Genomic DNA, 23,144 nt, shown 5'->3' on the forward strand with positions numbered 1-23,144 from the left:
AGGCGCCACCCTCCAAATAAAGTTGCATTCCTATAGGGTGAGGGTGTAGTGAGTTAGAATCAAGAAAGGAATTTACTTAACCTAAGGTTTAACATGATTAATCTTAAAGGTTAATACTTACTTCTCCTATATGCTAGTTATATTCATTATAAGGGCAGGGAATATGGAGATTTAGCAGCAAACATCAGCCCAACAAATGAAAACCCTTCACCAATGTTTCCCTTAAGATCTATTTAGTCTTAAGATAGTGATAAAGTTACATTTTTGCATAGCAAGGACACAGTGATTTATAACAAAGTACAGTGATCTATAACAAAAGAGAAGATTCATTAACTCAAAAGTCTAGTATTGCTAACATCAAAAAACTACTATATTTCCTTTTCTATATTCCAAATACATTGATTAATATATTCCCAGGTGCCTAAGGATATGGAGGCCTGATGGCAATCATTGACTCAACAATTTTAAAAGCCCTAGGCTAATACTCCAAACTCTCTGTGCTGTTCATGGTTGAGAGGTTGTCACACAAGCTAGTCTGTCAGCAGAGAGGTTTGACCTGAGACATCCTTGTAACACCCAGGGCAGGGAATTAGCAGTAATTATTGGCACGACAAATGAAGAAAAAACCCTTCACCAATATAGTTCCTAATCGACCCACTAATACTGTACTGATGATCTTCTAACTTCTCAAAAAAGTCTGTATTTAGAAAGTTTTAAAACATCCTGTGCCTCTCACAGTTGGGAGGCTGTAAACAATCACATGCGGCCGGACGAGCCTGATCAGGCAGGCCAGAGAACCTTCAGAGTTCGTAAGTTTAAACACTCTTGTCACGCCCAGGAATTTTTATTAACTGGAGCTGCAAGTTAACTCCTTCTCCGAGAGAAATGGTTATGGAGGAGAGCTCCCTGTAAAGTACTCTGATTTAGGGGGTAGATGCTCGGGAACAGGGGTTTTCCTGAGGTTTGATCATGCCTTTGCGTATGCCAAGCTTCCTTCCTCATGACCTTTGCCATGGGCGGAGTTCCTCACGCTGGCTCCCAACACTTAAAGTTAACCTGGCAGCTGTGCCTGGCACATATGAAATATCTCAGCAAAAGTAGTGCATGTATGCGGACTTCCCTGGTGGCTCAGACGGTAAAGCATCTGCCTGCAATGCGGGAGACCCGGGTTCGATCCCGGGGTCGGGAAGATCCCCTGGAGAAGGAAATGGCAACCCACTCCAGTATTCTTGCCTGGAAAATCTCATGGACGGAGGAGCCTGGTAGGCTGCAGTCCATGGGGTCGCTAAGAGTTGGACACGACTGAGCGACTTCACTATCATTATCTAGTGCATGTATGCGTGCTCAGTCGCATCCAACTCTTTATAACCCTATGGACCGTGGCCCACCTGACTCCTCTGTCCATGGGATTTCCCAGGCAAGAATACTGCTGCTGATATGGGTTGCCATTTCCTGCTCCAGGGGATCTTTCTGACTCAGGGATCCAGGCGGATTCTTTACCACTGTGCCACCTGGGAAGCTGGCAAAAATAGTACTAAAAGGTTTAAATAGAATAAACATCAGTCATGTGCTCCCACTTTCCCCCTTCCCATCCCCAGCCCTGTCGTTTTGTTCTTTCTACTGTTTCCTTCCTTATTTCTAATTAAGATGCTTAATCAACTGTGTCTTGATTCATCATTTTTTTTAAAGTATCTTTACAGAGACTATAGTAAGAGCTCTGATATAGGAAGAGCTTTTACCTCTTCCCTATTCACTTAGTCCTCACCAATCTTCCTGTAGAGTTATTCTACAATTTTTGGTTAAATCATTTGTCAGTTTTTACGTTATAATTGTTAATACTGATAAGTTGTGTGATAAATCTTTCTTCTAAAGTTTTGTTTTCCTGTGGTTAATAATTACCTTTTCTTTTTTTTTTATGTACTTGGTTTTCTGTGTATATAATACTTTTTTCCTAAATGCTGTTGTAGGTCTGTCAGATGCCTAGCAGTAGCTATTAGTGCCTGGATCCATTTGATGATCTTCTTCCCTGAAGCCTTCCTCCCACAGCCTCTGTCTTCTCACACCAATCAGGACAGGGCACAACTCTTACCCTAACACTCGCCCTGGCCATGCTCCTCTTGTTTGCTGGATCTTGTATCCTTCTCTTTCTTCATTTACTCCCTCACGTTGCATCCCTCAGCAGATTCCTGAGAAAAGGCGCCTGGATGTTAACTTTTCCATGTCTGAAAATACATTTCTTGTATCCATATGCTTGATGGATGGTTTGGCATAGAATTATAGGTTAGAATTAACTTCACATCTAAATGTTGAACACATTATTTTACTAACTTGTAGCACTTCACTTTCACTTTTCACTTTCATGCATTGGAGAAGGACATGGCAACCCACTCCAGAGTTCTTGCCTGGAAAATCCCATGGGCAGAGGAGCCTGGTAGGCTGCAGTCCATGGGGTCACTAAGAGTCGGACATGACTGAAGGGACTTAGCAGCAGCAGCAGCACCTATTGAGAAATTAACACCTGATTCCTATTCCTTTGTAATTTTATTACTTCTGAAAACTGTTGTGGTCATCTCATTAATTCCCAGTGTTCTGGAATTTCTATGTGATATTCCTTGGTGTGTGAATCTTTCTTCATTCATTTCGCTATATGTATTTTCAACAGGCTCTTTGAAGATTCATATCCTACAATTCTGAGAATTTTTTCTGGTTTTTCCTTAGATAGTTTTCTCTTCTTGGATTTTCTGTTCTTCGAGCTAATCCTACTGTTAGCTCATTGTTGGCCCTCTCAGACTGATCCCCTAATTTTTTCTTAATTAATTTGCTGTTTTCTGCACTGTCTCTCCTTCCCTGAGTTCCTTTTTCTGCTTCTCTGTTTTGGTGTTTCTCTCTTCGGTGTTTGATTCTTTCCTTAAATGTTTATTGGCCCTTGGGTGACTGTTCAAGAATAAGTCACTAGGAAGCTCAGTGGATACCTGGTGGGCAGGTTGGAGTGTCCTGACAGATGAGCCTCGCAGTGAGGAGATCAGGCCCCTACCAGTCTTTTTTTCTTGGGACTCCGAAAATGTCATTGTGTAAAAGCTGGCTTTTCCATGAGGATTCATCACTGGAGAAACTAAAATCAATGGCAGTGGGTGTACACTGCTGATGTTCTTGAGATGGAGGAAGAGGTCAAGGGTCCTGTAGTTTAATATGTAGACCTTCAGCCTAATATCTTGTTTTCGGGCTTGTGCCTCATCACCACCAACCCAAGTTGAACATAACTGTTCTCAGGCAGGGACTGTCTGCATGTCTTTAATTCCCCCTTTTCATACAACTGTCTTTAGATAGTTTAGGGGTTCAATTCCAACATAGAAGATAGCTGTTAAGAAACTGAGCCATTTGATTGATGTGAGCACATTGTTGTGAGCTAATGCTATGCATGTTCACTTCAGGAACCCTTATTCTGAAAGCATAAAAGAAATGCTAGCAACGTTTGGAACTGCTACTTATAAGGTGGGATTAAAAGTTCATCCCAATGAAGAGGATCCCCGTGTGCCCATAATGTGTTGGGGTAGTTGTGCATATACCATCCAAAGCATAGGTAAGAGATTTAGAATTGTCTTTTTTTTTTTAATATAAATTTATTTATTTTAATTGGAGGCTAATTACTTTACAGTATTATATTGGTTTTGCCATACATCAACATGAATCTGCCACGGGGTGTACACGTGTTCCCCATCCTGAACCCCCCTCCCACTTCCCTCCCCGTACCATCCCTTTGGGTCATCCCAGTGCACCAGCCCCGAGCATCCTGTATCATGCATCAAACCTGGACTGGCGATTCGTTTCACATATGATAATTACATGTTTCAATGCCATTCTCCCAAATCATCCCACCCTCTCCCTCTCCCACAGAGTCCAAAAGACTGTTCTATACATCTGTGTCTCTTTTGCTGTCTCGCATACAGGGTTATCGTTACCATCTTTCTAAATTCCATATATATGCATTAGTATACTATATTCGTGTTTTTCTTTCTGGCTTACTTCACTCTGTATAATAGGCTCCAGTTTCATCCACCTCATTAGAACTGATTCAAATGTATTCTTTTTAATGGCTGAGTAATACTCCATTGTATATATGTACCACAGCTTTCTTATCCAGTGGTCTGCTGATGGACATCTAGGTTGCTTCCATGTCCTGGCTATTATAAACAGTGCTTCGATGAACATTGGGGTACACATGTCTCTTTGAATTCTGGTTTCCTTGGTGTGTATGCCCAGCAGTGGGATTGCTGGGTCGTAGGGCAGTTCTATTACCAGTTTTTGAAGGAATCTCCACAGCTGTACTAGTTTGCATTCCCACCAACAGTGTAAGAGGGTTTCCTTTTCTCCACACCCTCTCCAGCATTTATTGTTTGTAGACTTTTGGATAGCAGCCATTCTGACTGGCGTGAAATAGTACCTCAAGAATTGTGTCTTTAAATCTAAAGCATACATTGACATGAGTTGTGTGCAGATTTCTGTATTTAAATGAGATATTTAAAGTGGGCAACATTCTTAAGCAATAATATAAAAACTTTGAAGCAGGAAATGTAGTATACTGACAAAATATTAGACTGACAGTTTATAAATTAACCACAGCCACAAGAGCACTCATTTTAGTGGTGGTTATAGCTTCTAGTCAGTTAAAGTAATGTATTTTCACTTTTATTTCTCATGCACAGTTAATTCTTATGAAATGACTTATAAGATTTCAAAATCTGACAATATTATGCTTTCTGCAGAAAAAATGGTTTTTTACTTTTTTTAAAACTTGAAATATACAGAGCATAAAATTTATCATCTTTACTATTTTTAACCACAGAAAGAATTTTAAGTGATGAAGATAAACCATTGTTTGGTCCTTTGCCTTGTAGACTGGTAAGTTATCAGTTTACTTGATCCATGGAATGGGAAAGTAGAAATTAGGTTGTTCTGCTCTTTTTAATCCAAAAAACCTATAATGGTTGTTTAAGCATAGATTCATTCCTTTTGTAGTAAAACCCATTTTCTATAACAATATTGAAGCAGTAATGTTTGCAATTTAATTTTTCATGATTTTTTATTTAAATAGACTTTATCTCTTTTGGTTAAACATGTAAAAAGATGGGGGGAAAAACTAAGAACAAAGTGCTTGTTCTTAAATTTTCAGTGCTATAGTCGGAAATACTGAACAGAACATATCCTCTACCATATTTGACTACCTGTTGTAAGCAGTGTGTAAATAAATACAAATTAATGTCAGAACAGAGTAATTTAATGCCTAGAAGAGTGAAGGAATATACAGCTAAAGCTTGCTCATTTTTACCATGTAGCTACTATCAGCTTCATCTACTGCTTACTGTTCAAACTTACAGTTGTGAAAGTGCATGTAATTTTATTCACGTAACGTCACCTGAGGAGCTTTTAAAAATGCCTAGGCCCTACTTCAGGTCAGTTAAATCAGAATGTCTGAAGATGGGCCCCAGGCATTAATATTTTTTAAAAGCTTTGCCCGAGGCCAGAATTGAGAACCACTGATATAAGACCGATCTTTGGAGTTTTTAAAAAATACAGACACCTGGGTCGCTTTGAGTTGGAATATTTAGGAGTACGTCCTGGTATTAAAACTGCCCTAAATTGTATTTTTATAGTAAATCAATAGAATAGCAGTTTACTATAGTCTTAGCTATGATATGTGATGGATAGGATATGACTATCAGTGTTGACTGTGACATTTTTTTGCTGTAGTAAATAAAGAGTTGATAAATATGCTGATAAGGCAGTCACAAATGTATAGAATAGAGTCTATTTTATCTGGTTTTTAAGGCAGTTCTTCCATTTTCTAGATTCTATATATATACTTCACACCTCTTTGGCACCCTGTCTATTTCTCTGCTAATATGATTGTGTGTAATCGGTTTATATTGATTGTTATACCAGTCAGCCTTGCATCCCTAAAATAATCCCAACTTGGTCATGTAGGGCAGGGGTCCCCAACCTCTGGCTGCAAACTGTACCAGTCCTGTTAGGAATTGGGCAGCAGAGCAGGAGGTGAATACAGGCAAGCGAGCGAAGCTTCATGTGCCACTTGCCATCACTTGCATTACCTCTGGAACCATCCATCCCCACCCTCACCCAGCCACCCCTGTCTGTGGAAAAATTGTCCACAAAACCAATCCCTGGTGCCAAAAAGGCTGGCAACCACTGATATAGAGTAGCCTTTTTATATAACATTATATTTGATTTGTTTATATTTTATCTAAGTTTATTTTTCTATGAGAAATTTCTAAGAGAAATTTAATTTTTTGAAGTATATAGTATATAGCCATTAGGGATGAACTTCTATTTTTTTGACTTCCACTTTTTATCTTGATTGACCTTTGTCTCCTATATCAGATGATAAGGGACCTTCGTAAGGTGGTTTATCTTTCTCTCCACCTATTGATTTCTGTGACATTCCTGGTTTTCTCCCTATCTTGCTGGTAGCTGCTTCTCCATCTGTTTTCCCTCCTTTGTCCTATAAGTATTATTTTAAACCCCCAGAGTTTGGCCCATGACTCAGTCATGATATTCTTCCCTGGTCAGCCCTGTCTATGACTCTGATTTGAGTTACTTCCAAATGATTCCCACCTGTAGATCTCCAAGCCTGACCTGTTACCATACTGTCTGCTTTATTTTTCTCACCTGGATCTCCTAAAGGCACCTCAGATTGAACAATCCAGCTTAAAAATTTTTCTTCCTGTATTCAGTGTCTTAGTTAATGCCACCAACTGTCCATCCAGGTGACCAGGCCAGAATCCTGGAGGTACTTTTGGATGCATCATTTGGTCTGGATGTTCATGTCCGGTTGATCAGCAGAGATTGTTGAATTCTTCTCCTGCAAATTTGAATTTCCCTCTCCTGAAATTTGTCCTGTTTCTTCTGTTCAGTTTATTTGGTTCAGCCCTGTATCTTTTCATGCCTAGATTATTATGATAATAATAACCATAATGATAAGATTATTATAATCATAATGATAAGATTATTATAATATCAATATCAATATATTATACTTATAATTATATATTTTATCATTGTGATTATTATAATTATGTTATGTTTATAATTATATAATATATTGGTTTAATTATTGGTTAATATTATTATAATTATATAATAATAAGATTCTCTACCCTGAATCTCACTTTCTCCTAACATACTATCAGAGGGGTTCTCCAAAAAGTATCCCCAGTCATACGTCTTAAATGTTATTTCTCCATTATCACTCACTTCCTGCCAGTCTCCACATCCATTGTCCAGGATTCCAGAATCATTACTGGTCCCCAGATGCTAGTTCCAGGCTTTTGCCTCTGCTCAAGTGCCCAAAGCAGACAGCTCCTCTTTAAGAAGCTCTTCAAGCTTTGTCTTCCCTGGGCAATTTCTCAGCCCTGAATGGGATATCGCTCATCTGGGATCCTGCCTCCTGTAGTTGTCCCCACCTCCCTTTTCTTTCCCTTCCCACCCTCAAGGCTGTTGAGTTTTCATTTTAAGATCTTCAAAACCAAGACTAGTGTATGGTAGGTCCTCAATATCTACTGAACCAAACAACATTATAGAAAATTTAGAAAATAGAGAAGTAGGAAGAAAACTTAAGTCAGTCCCCCATTTGTCTTTTTTCATTAGCATGTTTATACTTGTATTATAATAGATATTTACATGTAGTTTTGTTCCTACTATATTCTTAACTTTAAAGTTTTCTCATTGTTGCTACATAGTCCCCATAACAGTTTTTCATGTTTACTTACACCCTGGTTTTATACAGCCATCTTCCATGAAGTTTCCCCAGTATTGGGAGTATTTCCCACATTTTAGTGTATTTCTTTAGACTAAATACAAAGAAATACTGCTTCACATTCCTGAGAGTCTCTGTTGTATACTGTCTGTCTTAAGGCGTGTGTCCTTCTTAACTTTTCCATACAGAACTAGCAGCATGGTGATAGGAGATAACTTTGTTTTATTCAGCATACAATTAGATATTTTCTATTCCATTCATTTCACGTTAGAGACATGTCAGTAAAGATGTCATAAGATTCAGTACCATACCATCTAGAGATTTCATTGTGCTTCCAACTTTCCTTCAACTAGCTATGCTTTGAACGAGCATTCCTAGAAGAGAGCTACTTCGTATGCTGGCTTCTTTGTTAACTGTGTCAGTCTCTGTTTCAGGATGACTGTCTCAGGTCACTAACAAGATTTGCTGGAGCTCATTGGACGGTGGTGTCACTGTCAGTGGTGCAAGGACACTTCTGTAAACTTTTTGCATGTGAGTATTAATACATGTACCATAGGTGTTATGGTAATTTCTCGTCTTCTGTAATTTGTTTTTTAGTAATGAAACTTCCCTCCACTATGAAAAAATATTTTGGTAATACTGTTTGTCTTATATGCAAGTTCTAGCTATGAATTCATTTATAGGTTGCAAAAAATAAATTCAAGCTAGGTTATATGCATGTTAAAAATAATTTAATACTTACATTGATATATAAAATATGATCTCATGTTTTTCTTTAAATATCAGCATTGGTGCCTGGTGACAACCACAGAGACCTTCCATGCATATTAGATATCGACATGTTTCATTTATTGGTGGGTATTTTATAATTTGTGTTTGAAATTCTCTCTGTCATACTCTGTAGCTTTATCTTAGACTAGAGTAATGTAGAGGCAGACAAGAGGAATTATCATCTATTGTTCTTTAACTACTTCTGAGTATAATTCTTTTCTGAAGATACTTTTAAAAAAAAAATGTTAAAGAATCTATTTGAGAGACTTGACCTGGGTGTCTAATCCAGTCTGTCTCATTTTTGCCTTGTGACTGAGGTCAGTACTGTAACCTCGCTATGCTTTTTACAATAAAGAAGTAAAAATAACACTCATAATGTAAGGGCTGCTGCCAACCCATACAGTGGTTTGGGGCAGATACAGCCTTTTGGTTCCACTACTTAGTAACACAGTCCCTTTGTGTGATTTAGGGCAAGTCATGTCTTCTGAGCAAGTACATTCTGGTGCTAGATCAGCACTGACCAAGCAGTGCATGGCTGAAGTTCAGCCCCCCCTCAACCAGGCTCCCTTTCACAGGACACTGAGTATACCACCACACATAGCAGCCCCAAGTGCTGCCCCTTAATCACTTTTGGGCATCAGATTCTATGCCTTTAAGTTAGTTAATACCTACCTGATATGATTGTGTCAAAACTCAGTGGGATAATCAATGCAGTGCTCTTAGAGCGATGTGTCCCTAGTAAATATTAGCCATTGTTATTGTTCCCATCTCTCCTGAGAACTACCACCACCGACACCATCATACAGGCAGCAGGAGACTCACAATGGAGCTAGCATTGAGTGGGCACCTGACTGCTTTCACATTCATCCTCATTTAGTCTTTACATCCTTACCACTAAGGTATTAAAAACACATATATTATCTCCAGTTTACCAACAGGGAAACTAAGACTCAGAAGAATTATCTAAAAGGCTCACAATAGAATCTGAGATTCATACCTGGATCTTTGTGGGTCCAAAATTCATGCTTTTTCCGCTGCTTACTACCTAGAAAGATTTCAAGCTTTATTTTTGTTATTATTAACAGTAAATGTATATGGGGAATCACTGGATAAATGAGATAATAATGTTCTAAATAATTGTCTTTAGTCAGGCCTAGTGGAATTTCTAACACATGTACCCATTAAGAACAATAGATTTCTTGGGGAACTGAGTTCACAAAAGGATCACATTAAGGAAGTGCAGATGTGTTCCGCAGTGACAGGGAAGGCGGTGTGTCTGACCCTGTGTTTGCTGTCCAGGTGGGCTTGGTGCTTGCCTTCCCTTCGCTGCAGTGTCAGGACTTTTCAGGGATCAGCCTTGGCACTGGGGACCTTCACATTTTCCATCTGGTCACCATGGCACACATCGTTCAGATCTTACTTACCTCATGTACAGGTAACTCCTTTTCGTCAGATTCTTAAAGGAAATAATTGAGTTTTCTCAGCTTAAAAAAAAAAGGTACTGAAGGAAAAGGCGCTTGGATGAGAATAATACATAAATTTATAATAAGGCTACTTGTAATGGTAAACAGTAAAATAAACAACAAAAACCTGTTTATCCTCATGTGAAAATTTTTGAAACAATTTCCCTTCTGTTAAAAATCCCTTAGTGATGTGAATGTTTATACTTATTTTTTTTTAATTTCACATGTTTAGTAATATTTGAGTACCACAGACTATATATTTAGCAGATTTTACTCACCACTTGCTGCCTGGCACCCTGGGGCACATTCACGTCCTCTGCCTAAGAGGTTCCTTGTTATGATAGTAAACTGTGCTCAGACCTGAGGGATTAAAGTTCTGTGTGTTTTGTGGGAGTATTTTCATATTACATGTGACTGTGTGAATATATTTGAGTGCTTAAATGATGTGGTCAGCAATCCACTTAGTAGGCAAATGCAGGGTACTAATATTGCCTTGTCTTTCAGAAAAGAGTGGCATGGATCAAGAAAATGCTGCTGGCAAAGAAGAAGAATTAGCAGTTCTTGCTTTGTATAAAATGATTCAGCAGTATACAGGAAGGTGAGATCATACATACTCTTTATATGATAGGCAGTTCCCCAAATATTGGGAGGTGATAACATGAAAAAGGAATTCATTTGGGGCTTCTGTGGTGGCGCAGTGGATAGGAATCCGCCTGCCAATGCAGGGGACATGGGTTCAATCCCTGGTCTGGGAGGATTCCACAAGCTGCAGAGCAACTAAGCCCCTGCGCCACAGCTACTGAAGCCCGCACACCTAGAGCCTGGGCTCCACAGCAAGAGAAGCCACTGCAATGAGAAGCCCACCACCACAGCTGGAGAGTCGCCCCCACGCACCACAGCCAGAGAAAGCCCACGTGCAGCAGCGAAGGCCCAGCACAGCCGCAAATAGATAAATACCGCAATGTGCACATGTCAGGAAAAGGGGGGAAAATGGAGTTTGTTTGCTAAATAAAGGAAATTGCTGTCTGTTGACATATTTAAAAAAGAAGGTGGGGGATCTGTAGGACTCCGAACTTTTAATATACTAACATGATTGGAAATCTCTGCAAGAAAGGTAATATACTGTACTTCCCACACATTTTTAAGATAATATCCAGGGCTGGTAGAAGTTCTCAGAACCTCATATGTTATTGAGGCTGCTGTGATTCGGTTACAGCAATTTCACTTGGCTTTCTAATAGTAGATCTCAGGAACCATACTGTGTGTTCTTTTAACTAAATTATCCCATTTCTGAGAATCCATACTAACAAAATAATCCACGTATAGAAAAACCTGTAGACAAAACAGTGTACACTGATATTATTTATATTAGCAAAGAGTTTAAAGCAATCTAAGAGTTTGCTTACAGGGGAGTAATTTAGTGTAGGTTATGATAGGTATTATCCAGAGTATTAAAACTCTGATAAAAATTACGGTTTGTGGTATTTTGAAAAATGTGGGGGTTTTTTATGTTAGTTTTAAATTTCATATTACACTTATAACTGTGTTAGACTGATTAGTATGAAAATAGTTTGCCAGAAGAATATTCGCTAATATCAAAGTTACAGAATAACAGATGGTTTTTTATTTTCCAGATTTTCTCTTTATATAGCTATATTACTTTTATAAATTTTAATAACAGTGTGGAAGGTATATCACCAGTTATACCTGTAATAGTCAGGGCTACCCACACCTTTGACACCAATCTGCTGTCACTTCCAAATAGCAGTTGTCTGTTTTTACACTGTGCTATAACTAGAATGAATCACTTTTAAATTAAGTTTCCCACTTATCATTTTTCTCTTCTTTAGTGCCTTGAAAGAAATGCCATCTGGTTGGCATCTGTGGAGGAATGTCAGAGCTGGAATCATGCCTTTTCTGAGGTGTTCTGCTTTGTTTTTCCATTACTTGAATGGAGTTCCTTCCCCACCTGAAATTCAAGGTAATTTCTAATTTATTTCAAAATGTAGGAAATGTGTATTGTCTTTCACTCCAGCAATTTCAGAATTAAAGTGCATTGCAAAAATTAAAACTTGCTAAAACTTTAGATCGTAGCTAGTTGAGTGCTGATGTACAAAATTATAGAATTAAATGCATATTTGTGTAAATATCTGATTTTATTTGGATCTCAGTAATGTACTGATTGTGTACATGTATAAAAATATAGTTTGGCTGTCAGATGTTAAAATGTTCCAGTATATATTATTTATAAAATGGGTTCTTCAGATTTTAAAAAGAGAAAACTGAAATTCAGGTGGTTTTTAACACGAAACATGTGGCATTGAGGTTCAGAATATTCATAATTGCACATAAATCTGATTTTAATATAGGAGTTAATTTTCTATTTCACAGTTATTCTCTATGTTCTGCTTCAGTTCATTTCTTGAAAGTAGTATACAGGTAGACTGTTTACTGTATCTCGTAGTGCCTGGCCCAGGGCGTGGGGCACCTGCATGTAATGTCACTCTCTACAAGTTTGTTGAATAGCATCTCTATCTATCTAGTTGTCCAGGCACCATTGAGGGAACAGTTTAGACTTCCTAGTCATTTGCAGTGATGATTAAGTGAATGTTTAAATCCATCTCTCATTGATAAAGTTGTCTTATATTTCTGTACTGCTTTTATACTTTTCTGGAGCTCCTCATATGTTATTTTCGTCATTTGATGTTCACAAATAACCCCATAAAGCATATCACACAGGACAGGTGTCCCATTTTGCATATGATAATATTGAAACATCAAGAAATTGTGGCCAGTTTAATAAAGGAGTTGCCTGACTCTGTGGATTCCTTCCTGTGTCATTTTATTTACTTCCTATAGGTTATGTACCTAGCAAAATTGAACTCTTCCGTCTTGTGCTTTTTTTTGTTTTAAACTCTGCTGTTGCTTACTCTAATATAGAATCTGCTCTTAATTGTTATATCTGTATCTCTTTCCTTCTCTATTTACAGCTTCTGGAACAAGCCATTTTGAACATCTATGTAACTATCTTTCCCTGCCAAACAACCTCCTTTGTCTTTTTCAAGAAAATAAGGAGATAATGAAATTACTGATTGAAAGGTAATGATACAGTTTTCTTCTTTATGTTGCAATAAATATATATATATATTTGGAAACACATATTTTACAAAATTCTCAGATAGTGAGCCTGGCAAAATTCAATTCTTGTGATTCATTAGGCCTTCTTAGTTAAGGGTTTACCTTTGTGATAAGATTTTTGCCAGGCCCAGTGAATAGCATAAGTAGATTTGCCTGGACAGAGAACAGTAGTGGAGATATTTATTTCCTCGTACATTTAGTTCTAGCCCTTCAAAAGTAAAATGTTTTGTTTTATTTTTTCCTCCATTTACATTAAAGTTGGTGTCATAACATCGAAGTTAAAAGATACCTGGAAGGTGAAAGAGACGCTATAAGGTAGGTTAAAGATTGTCAAACCTCTTGGTTGTGGGCAGGAGGTAGGGAGGAAGCAAGATACAAGTGTAGAGTACTGTCTGTTGTCCTGACAGTTTTTATGCTGAGTTCTTTAAGTAAAACGTGAGTCCTCAGGCCCTGTGTTATTTAAGAGTGCACTTTAAATTTCTTGCTATAGCTTCTTACTGCTGTGGTAGCACCCATTTTCCCTTTATTTGACTAAGTCAAGAGTTACTTTGTTATTGTTAAACAATATGTCCTCCTATTAACTGAGTTTTTGTGTGGCTTTTGTTTTGTTTTGTTTCTAGTTATCCAAGAGAATCTAACAAATTAATAGACCTTCCAGAGGATTACAGCAGCCTCATTAATCAAGCATCTAATTTCTCGTAAGTTTCGATATTAGTTTATTGAGCACTTCCTGCCACTGTAAACACTTGTTCTCTCCACAGAATGTGAGAGATTTCGCTGTTCTCTTCAGTTTGGGTAGAGAAATTGTAACATCAGGAGGACTTTACACTATTTAACTCATGAAAGAATGATCCCACTATCTTACAGAATAAAATATGAGAAACAGGATGCTGGGGAACAAGTTTGATTTATTACAGTTTATCTAAACCATTTGCACTCTAAGTAACACATTAACTAGATAGTTACATTCCTAAGCAGTATGTATTATATTGCGTATATCATTATTTTAAGCTTTAAGATAACATTGTACCTCTTCCTGTGGCTTTTTTCACTGGCATTGATTGTAAGATTTATTTACATACCTGACATACATAATTTTTAATTCATCACTTTTCGCTGTTGCCTAGCATTTCATTATCTGAGAGTAGCAGCATTTACCTGTTTTTCCCTCCTATTGATAATGTTATCTCTCCTCTCTCCAGTTGATTGTTTGCAGTGCCTGATGCCGGGGTGTCTGTGTGAGATGCTGTCTATTCCAGAGTGGATTTGCCTGGGCTGTAGTCTGTATGGCTCTTCAGCTCCACTTGATATTGCAGAATTGTTTCCCAGGATGGTTTTACCACCATCAGCTCTTCAGTCTTCACTTGTACTTCTTTTTATTCCCTGAAGGTGCCCTAAATCCGGTGGTGACAAGAGCAGAGCCCCAACTCTGTGCCTTGTATGTGGAACCCTGCTGTGCTCCCAGAGCTACTGCTGCCAGACGGAGTTGGAAGGGGAGGACGTGGGGGCGTGCACTGCTCACACCTACTCCTGTGGTTCTGGGGTGGGCATCTTCCTGAGGTAAGGCCCTGGAAAGAGCTTTCTAGCTTAGATCTGCCACAATAGATGCCTATTGAGGAATGGACACAAGAAACTGCTACATTGAAGAGGATTAGAGGCCACCGTTTAGATTCATTTGAGGAAAACGGGGAGCCTTGTCTCCACACCTCATATTTGACTCATGCTAACTCTGTGCTGATTCTTCCATTGTCATTTCCATCCCCATGACAGTGCTGTTCTGCTTTCTTTGCGCCTCGTTCTAATGTGAAACTGCTAGCTGTCTTTGATTTTCTACCCAGACACAGTCAGAATTAATTACTTCTTTTGTTACAATGGCAGGATTCACACAAAGCACAGGCTGATGCAGGTAGTTGTGTGTATTCAACAGTGTACAGCAGATACTTATTAGTAACTGTGTACGAGGCATTGAGAATGCAGTGGTAAACACAACAGACAAAAACCTCTGTTTCCATGGAGCTCATTTTCTAGTGAGGGAGATAGAAAATAAGAATTTAGAAAGTGACCCATGCAGAAGAGAAAAAATAAGGCAGGGAGGGGAATATGAAATGGCAGCTGAGGTGGATTTTATTATAGATAGGAAACCAGAAAAGGTCCCTGGGAAGGTGTCTTGAATAAAAACCTAAAGAAGAGGGGAGAACATTCTAGGGTGCAATGAGCAGCAGGTGCAGAATTGCTGGGGGTATGCCTGCCAAAGGACTCTGCTGCTGGGAGGGACTGGGGGCGGAGGAGAAGGGGACGACAGGGGATGAGATGGCTGGATGGCATCACTGACTCGATGGACATGAGTCTGAGTGAACTCCGGGAGTTGGTGATGGACAGGGAGGCCTAGCGTGCTGCGATTCATGGGGTCGCAAAGAGTCGGACACGACTGAGCAACTGAACTGAACTGTGCCTGCCATGTTAAAGAAACAGAAAGGACAAAATTCTTCAAACTGTGTTTTAAAAATGGATACATTTTATTAAAAAAATTGTACCTCAGTAAAATTTATTTAAGAAAAGGGAATTCCCTGGCAGTCCAGTGAGTAGGACTCCAAGCTTTCACTGCCGAGGGCATGGGTTCGATCCCCGGTCCAGGAGCTAAGATCCCACCAGCTATGCAGGATGGCCAAAAGGAAAATAAACAGCATGGAGGCTACTGCCACTGGACTGGCGAGGACAGTGGGGAGAGTCGTGGGCTTGGTCGCAGGGTCTGAAGGAAAGAAGTGACGTGAGTTTGAGCTCCTCTGGGACATAGATTTTAGGCACATCTTAGTACCCCCAATATACTACAGGTTCTCAGTAAATGTTGAATTAAGCTGAATTACGAACACCAGAAAAAGTTAAGCAAACCTCTCAACAGAACCAGGAAGCTTTTTTTTAAATATGAAAGTAGCATTTTACTTTGTTCAGTATATTTCAGAATGCTTTTGGTCAAGTTGGGGTTGCTTTGTGTTTAGGTCAACATAATTTATAATGTCTGTGTATCATTTTTTTAATGAATAATTTTCTCATAATAGTGGTTGATACATCAGTAACTACTTTTAGAAGTTAACTTTCTCATATTGAATTTTTTCAATGCCAGTTTTATATGAGTTGTTGAAATCTAATCCTAAATGTCCCTCTTCCTCCTGATATTGATAACAGTATAGTCCTTTTAGTTATTTTTAATACTTAGGCATGTGTTGAGAGGGGAGTTGGGGAGAGAATGGATACATATATATATATATATATATATGTATATATATATATATATATATATATGGCTAAGTCCCTTCACTGTCCACCTGAAACTATCAAGTGTCTCTGCTATAAATTCCACTGTTTGCCTTCCAACACTAGTTTTGTTTGTTTATATTTATTTATTAATGTGTAGTTGACTTAGGATATTGCAATAGTTTCAGGTGTACATCACAGTGATGTAGGGGTTTTTTGTTTTGTTTTTTTTGCAGATTATATTTCATTATAGGTTATTACAAGTTACTGGGTATAATTCCCTGTGCTGTACAGTAAATCCTGATTGTTCATCTATTTTATGTATAATGGTTTGTATCTGTTAACCCCATACTTCTGGTGGTTTTGTTGATTTTTCTAGGACTTCAGTCCATTTGTTACTGAATCCAAATCTTGGTTCCTAATATATAAATTGGTCTCTCTACAGAGTACGAGAGTGTCAAGTACTATTTTTAGCTGGCAAAACCAAAGGCTGTTTTTATTCTCCTCCTTACCTTGATGACTATGGGGAGACTGACCAGGGACTCAGGTAAGGCCCATCCTGGGAAACTACATTGGCTGGCTCTGGGCCTCCAGGACCTTCAGCCTGAGGTGATCCCGATGAACCCTGTGGTCCAGAGGCCTGCCTGCTACCTGCCCAGGGCATTAGCACAAGTGGCTGTTGTCTGTGGACTCTTTCAAGGAAGCTCCCCTTGCTGTCTGGCTTGCCATTCCCATTGCTAGCCCTCAGAAAGTCATGAGGACCATCATGATACATAAGGGGGAGAAAATGGGGCAGACATTTTTTCCATGTCTCACTCCAGAGAACTGTTGAATGGTCCTGCAGCATCAAGCGCTGCAGGGAGAGCGCACTGTGACTTGTGCAGTCTTGTGTGTGAGACCCGGTATTCTTCAGGTGACAAAAAGCAAATCTTAGCTGAGAAGAGAAGCACTTACCTTACTACATAAGAATCTGGGGAACAAAGACTTAGAACCTACAGAGCAATAAACAGTATTTCAGGCAGTATTCTACTCTGGTAGCACCTATTGCATCAAAAGCAATAGACAAACAACAGTTCCTTTAAGCACTATTAAAGAATTTTCAGACTGTTTATTTTTGCCAAAATGGGGTAAAAATCTTAACCTACATGTAGGTTCCCAGGCTTGGGGAGCAGAAGTTGAAGGCCTGGAAACCAAGGCAAGATAAGTAGTTGGGCTCCCGAGACACTTGACTGACCGCAAGCATACACTTGTGCCACCAGTTGATGGTTCAACCTGGTGCTCTGAGAAATGCCTCAGAGCCCTTAACTCTGGGGTGATTTGTTGTATAACCACTGGTAACTGAGAGTTTTCTTTTTGTCTCTTCTGACTTGTGGGTATTCCTTGCGTATTCCAGATGAGTTCCTGGTGTATTTCTAATGACTCTGTGCCACCCCTACCATCCCCCTTCGTCCCGTGCCACCATAAGCACGTGGCTGACTCCTGCTGGCCTCAGTCCAGTGCCACCTCCTCAGAGAAGTCCTCCTGGCCTCCCTGGCTAGTGTGGCATCTGAGTAGGTCTGTCGCACTGGCCAGCTTCATTTTCTTCTTAGCCCACGTTCTGACCCGGAGTCACTGTGTTTACCTGCCTACTGCCTGTCTGTCTCCTGGGCTAAATTTTATGTGGCCAGGACAGTGAACTAGCATATAACAGGTTCTAAATAAATACTGTTGGATGAATAAATGGAAGATTGAATGAAAAAAGAAATGAGCCAAACAGAAAAAAAAAAAAGAAAAAAGAAACGTGGGCTCTTAGGAGGAGGAGCCCTGGATGGAGAGTTGAGAGGACTGGTGCTCTGAGTCGGGAGCCAAGGCCTCAGGCTCATCAACTCCTGTTGTCTGGTTACGTTGGACACCAGAGTTATTCATGTTTGGCTGCTTTGCTTAAACATTGGATCTGAAAGACGTACTTGGAAGAGCATTTTTACCTGTGTAATGTTTTCATCCTCCCCCCTGCCACTCCCTGTTTTACATTTTACCAACAAAATGGACAATGAATGCATAGTTTTAGCCTCTCAACGTTAACCTCCTGCTCAACCCCACCCTCCTGTTCCTCACCCCAGCCTGAGTCAGTGTAGTTTGTTTTGTTTTTCTCTTCTTTTCTACACTTACTCCCCTTCAGCTGCTCCTAGCAAACGGTCAGAGCTAACATATTAATAGCCACAGATGCCTGCCAAAGAGAAATTTTGCAGAGGATCTAAACCCAATGAACTCATTAACTTTTCCTAAACCAGGAAAGGTTGGAGTAGAATAGATGAATACGCCACCAAATGCCTCCTGAGTGACATGTGTCTTCTTTCTAGACGGGGAAATCCTTTACATTTGTGCAGAGAGCGATTCAAGAAGATTCAGAAGCTCTGGCACCAGCACAGCATCACAGAGGAAATTGGACACGCACAGGAAGCAAACCAGACACTGGTTGGCATTGACTGGCAACACCTATAGCTACGTCACTACCAAATACATGAACTTGGATTTTTGTAAACCAGCTGGCTTTTCAAGAAAGAAAATAGGAAATAGCTTCTTCTGAATTTGGAAATGAATTATTTAAGCTTTCCCCCCGCTGCCCCCCCGCCAGTTTTTATTTTTATAGCTTCTGGCTCCAGGAACTGATGAAAATCATTTTCTGCCAGCAGATTTTCTTGGATCGTTTGCTGTGTCCTTCAAACATAACTTCTTGATTTTCGAATCCAGGAAGGAGCTTCTCTTCCTGGGCTGGACTCAGCCCATTTGCGGGCATCTGACTGCGTTTGACTGTTCCCCAGTCATCTGAGCCATGTCACATTACTGAGCACAGGGAACTCCAGGCCGGAAGCTGATTCAACAGCAGCAGGAAGCAAAGTCTCTGGTCTTTTGGGGGTCACACTTCCTGGTCCCGCTCAGTGACTCTCAACCTTGGGGCTGGATCAGTGTACCCACAGCTGATGGGACCCTACCTCTAAGCAAAGAAGTGTATTTTGAAAGTGGCATTCCCTGTTTCCACTGGCTGTGAGGGGGTTGGGGGACACTCTTGCTGGAGGAGCCTGTGGGAATCCAGAGGGGAGATGGTGGTGTCTTTATGTGCCAGCTGATTTTCCGGGCTGTACAAAGTTGGATTCCCACCTCTATTTTTTTTTTTTTCTTTTTGCAAGGCTTTTGGCTTTGAGGAAAAAATACTCATTTTAAAGGGCTTTTTGAAAACTTAAGAGTATCCTAATTTTTCAGATAATATATTGTTATTTCTAAGACTAAGTTGAAAGAGTGTATTCATCTAGAATCAAGCACTTGCAGAAAAAATGAGAATTCAGTGTTTCGAAATTCCCTCACCCCCACCCACCCTTCCAGCATTTTCTGGAATAGATGAATTGCTGTTTACCTGCTAGTTCACTTAGTACATTCCTGGGACAGCCTGTGTGCCCAGGCTTATTATTATTTTTTAACCTTATTGTTCTTACTAAGATGTGCCTTCCTAGAATGATAGCCGCTTAGTAAAATAGTTCATAACCATGCCATGCCACCCACCACTCTCGCGTGATCATGTGTGCTGAAAGCTTGGGTACGCGGAGGGTGGTGGCAGATTTGGGGGAGGAGTCAGTTCGGAGTCTCTCTGAGGAGGGACTAAGGGCTGAATGAATAATAAATAAGAGGCTCTTGGACTCTTTTAGCCAATGCAGATAGCCGTTCCACTCAGTTTCCTTTGAACTGCGTCTAAAAGTTGTGTCCTGCTCAGCTTCACACCCTCCGCAGTACACCCAGGAGGAAGGCCAGAAATCCAGACTTTCAGCTAAAGGCAGTGGGGGCGCAGAAGCCACACTCGCTACTTCACCGGGGTGGTGTGTGAAGAACCCCTTCCTCTGAAAGGATGAACTTGACCCTTCTTGCCTGGGACGGACTCACCCATCTGAGAGGAGGCGCTTCTTGCTCAACAGGAGGAAGATCCACATTAGAACCCAGCGCTTACCCCCCTCTTCTGGCCTTTCTCCCTTTCCGGTGGTGTGGTCTGTGGATGGCATCATGATTTTAATGTTTATTTTGGGCTTGGTCACATCCCCACTCCTTTAGCTTTAAGTCCAACTTCTTTTGGCTTTTCTCCAGTTGTTAACCAAGCTTAAACTCTGAATAAAACCAGGTTTCTCCCTCTGTAGTAGGATTATAAACTTCTTCACTAAATCATAACAATACTCCAACTTTTAAAACTGACTTCATACAAGCCTGCTGTTCGCAGAGGGGGTCCCTGGATTCTGTTTTCTGAGAAGGCCAGGGAGTCTGAGAGGAAGTGAATTCACATCAGGCGGCAACACACCCTTTTGTCTTCTGGCGTGTGTATCACTAAGCCAGTCGTCTTCCCCAACTAAGGAATCATCTTAGTCTTATGATTTGTTCCGCATGTATTACGTTTATTGTAGAAATGTTTATATAAACATGCTTTCCATATCAGGGAAAAATCATACCTGTTTAATAAATTGGCTATAACTTTATTATCTGTGGACAACTTGTAAAATTGGGAATGTATCATATGTAAAAAGTTTAAAGATATCCAAATAAATGCTTTAGGTGTTGACATTACTTTGGGTCTACCTACATTTCCTTTATTTTGTTTCACACGGTGAAATGCAGTGGAATTGTCCCCCATGTCACCTTGCTACAAATAAAGTGGGACATCTGTATTAGCTTGAAATTTAAGATGCTTATATTATTAGCGTCAATAACTATGGCTGTTAGCCAAACTATTTTGACCTTCTGAAGAAAGCTTGCTCATCATTTCAGCTGATTAAGTCTCATATTGATTGACTATGACAGCTTGTAACCTTTCTGAACTATCTTGGACCTCAAATCACTGGGGAAACAGGGCCCTCAACGCCTCTCCCAGCTGGAAGCTGTTTTCAGGTTTAAACTCCTCTTGCCTCTTCTTACCTAGTGATTGCCAGGTCCTTACAGTCCCCAGACACATACACCAAGGAAGCTGCGTGCTGCATTTGCAAGGGAGTCGTTGCCTACGAGTGCTCTTGAAAATCTTCTTAAAAGGAAAGCATCAAATAAAACAGTTTCCAGTGTGCTTCCTCTGTCTCCTGGTCATTAATGCTGCTCCTAGTTTACTCCCTTCCCTGATCCTAACATCAAAGTTCCAGGACTCATTAAGTCCCTGTGACATGCTCCCTTCTTACTTTGTCCCTACTTCTGTTTTTTCTTAAGTCAGGTTTGTGGAAGTTTATTTTCCAAATAGTGAAATTCACCCTTTCTAGTGGATGATTTTATACATTTTGACAAATGCATGCAGGTGTTTTCTAACCACACTCAGTTTGGTTCCGTTGCACCGCCCTAAGTTCTCTTGTGCCCCTTTTTGGGCACCTTCCCCAATCGTGACCCCAAACAACCAGTAACTTTTTCTGTCCCTTTGTCTTGCGTCTTCCAGAGTGTTAGATAAATATATCACACGTAGCGTTTTGAGTCTGGCTTCTCTCTAAGAAGACTGATGGCGTTTGAGGGCCATCCGGGTTTTCCGTTGCTGAGTCGAGCTCTATTGTGCAGATGTTTACACGGTCATCAGGTAAAAGACATTGGGCGATTTTTCTTTATACCAGGCTCACATGACCTTCTTCACTTTGCCACTTAACATGCATCCTCTGATTTAGAGGACAAGATACAACACCCTCAGGAATCAAGCTCTGATATTTCCTCTCTTCCAGCCAATCTCGTCCTCTTAAGACCAGGAGGGCATCCTCCCCCAGAACTTCCATGTTATTCCTGCACATTCCTAGCCCTTCACACACAGTGCTGCTGGCTGGCTGCACTGCCTTTGGATCTGGTAGCAGGTCAGAGCCCCTGATTGTCCTGCACCACCCCATGCCTGCCCCTGACTAAGCTGCAGACCTGCTGGCCTAGCGTTACAGGTGCCTGCAGAAGGAGAGAAGAGGCAGGGGAGTGTGCGGAGCAAGCACCTAATCTTATTAACCTGAATTGAGGTTACTCAGGGTTTATTGACTGGGGGCTCAGTCCTGGGCTTGAAAATGCTGCAGGAGGCTGTGTGGTCTTGAGCTGAGGCCACAGATACTGAGACACCTATTAAATGTTCGGAATAGCTGTTACTGATCCTTCACTGTGGAGTAGTTGTTTTTTTAAAAACAGAAATTCTAAGATACTGTCTTCATCTCTCACCTTCCCCCAGGGTTGGGCAGGCAAGATTTGAAAAGCAGAGTCCCTTGGGAGAAATGAACTTACACTGGCCCAAAGAAAGACTGAGGTTAGACACAGGAAAAAAGCTGGTCCCAGTCTTGCTGGGCGCTTGTAGAGGACCAAACAAGATGGGCAGTTTCCTCTGGCAGCTACCTGAGAAGACTGAGGATGGCATGCCACCTCAGTCAGAGATGCAGTCTGTATGCTGAGAAAGCAGCTATCGGGCGTTGCTGCCTATGCATTTTGCTGTGTGACAGCCCAGCTCAGGACATTCAGACAAAGACCTGAGCTTAGGTTTCCCTCCCCCAGTATTCCTTCTTTGCTTTTCCTGAGGCTCCTTTTAAAATAAACACTCAAGATGGAGCCTAGCCCAGCCACTTCTTATGTAATGTAACGGGTGCTCACTGCCCTGTCCTCTGCCTCCTGCTCGCCTGACCTGGGGTGAAAGACCGCCCTCCCCCTGGCTCAGTCCACAGCCCCCACCCCACCCCACCCCTTTCTGTTCTGGGACCTGTAAGTGAGAGACTTTGAGAATTTACCCCCTTTGTATGAGCGCGCTG

General features: G+C 40.5%; 1 protein-coding gene across 9 annotated transcripts in view; it reads left to right on the plus strand.

Annotated features, from left to right (window-relative positions):
- UBR2 (ubiquitin protein ligase E3 component n-recognin 2) overlaps positions 1-20,976 on the plus strand; it is a 103,830-nt gene extending 82,854 nt beyond the window's left edge. For 7 of the 9 annotated variants that reach the window (XR_011251463.1, XM_069564476.1, XM_069564471.1 and 4 more), the window contains 13 exons: positions 3,432-3,580; positions 4,844-4,899; positions 8,206-8,302; positions 8,558-8,625; positions 9,842-9,977; positions 10,510-10,603; positions 11,856-11,986; positions 12,996-13,104; positions 13,402-13,458; positions 13,764-13,841; positions 14,533-14,703; positions 16,841-16,942; positions 18,735-20,976. Coding sequence is in view for 6 of the 9 variants with exons in the window: in XM_069564476.1 (XP_069420577.1) it covers positions 3,432-3,580; positions 4,844-4,899; positions 8,206-8,302; positions 8,558-8,625; positions 9,842-9,977; positions 10,510-10,603; positions 11,856-11,986; positions 12,996-13,104; positions 13,402-13,458; positions 13,764-13,841; positions 14,533-14,703; positions 16,841-16,942; positions 18,735-18,876 (1,390 nt within the window). In the remaining 3 variants the exon portion in view is untranslated. Of the gene's footprint in view, positions 1-3,431; positions 3,581-4,843; positions 4,900-8,205; positions 8,303-8,557; positions 8,626-9,841; positions 9,978-10,509; positions 10,604-11,855; positions 11,987-12,995; positions 13,105-13,401; positions 13,459-13,763; positions 13,842-14,532; positions 14,704-16,840; positions 16,943-18,734 lie in introns of those variants that run through there. The other 2 variants (XR_011251462.1, XR_011251464.1) reach the window with 2 other exon arrangements.
- The last annotated feature ends 2,168 nt before the right edge of the window (positions 20,977-23,144 follow it).

Source organism: Ovis canadensis, chromosome 20 (assembly GCF_042477335.2).
Source record: "Ovis canadensis isolate MfBH-ARS-UI-01 breed Bighorn chromosome 20, ARS-UI_OviCan_v2, whole genome shotgun sequence".
NCBI lineage: Eukaryota > Metazoa > Chordata > Mammalia > Artiodactyla > Bovidae > Ovis > Ovis canadensis.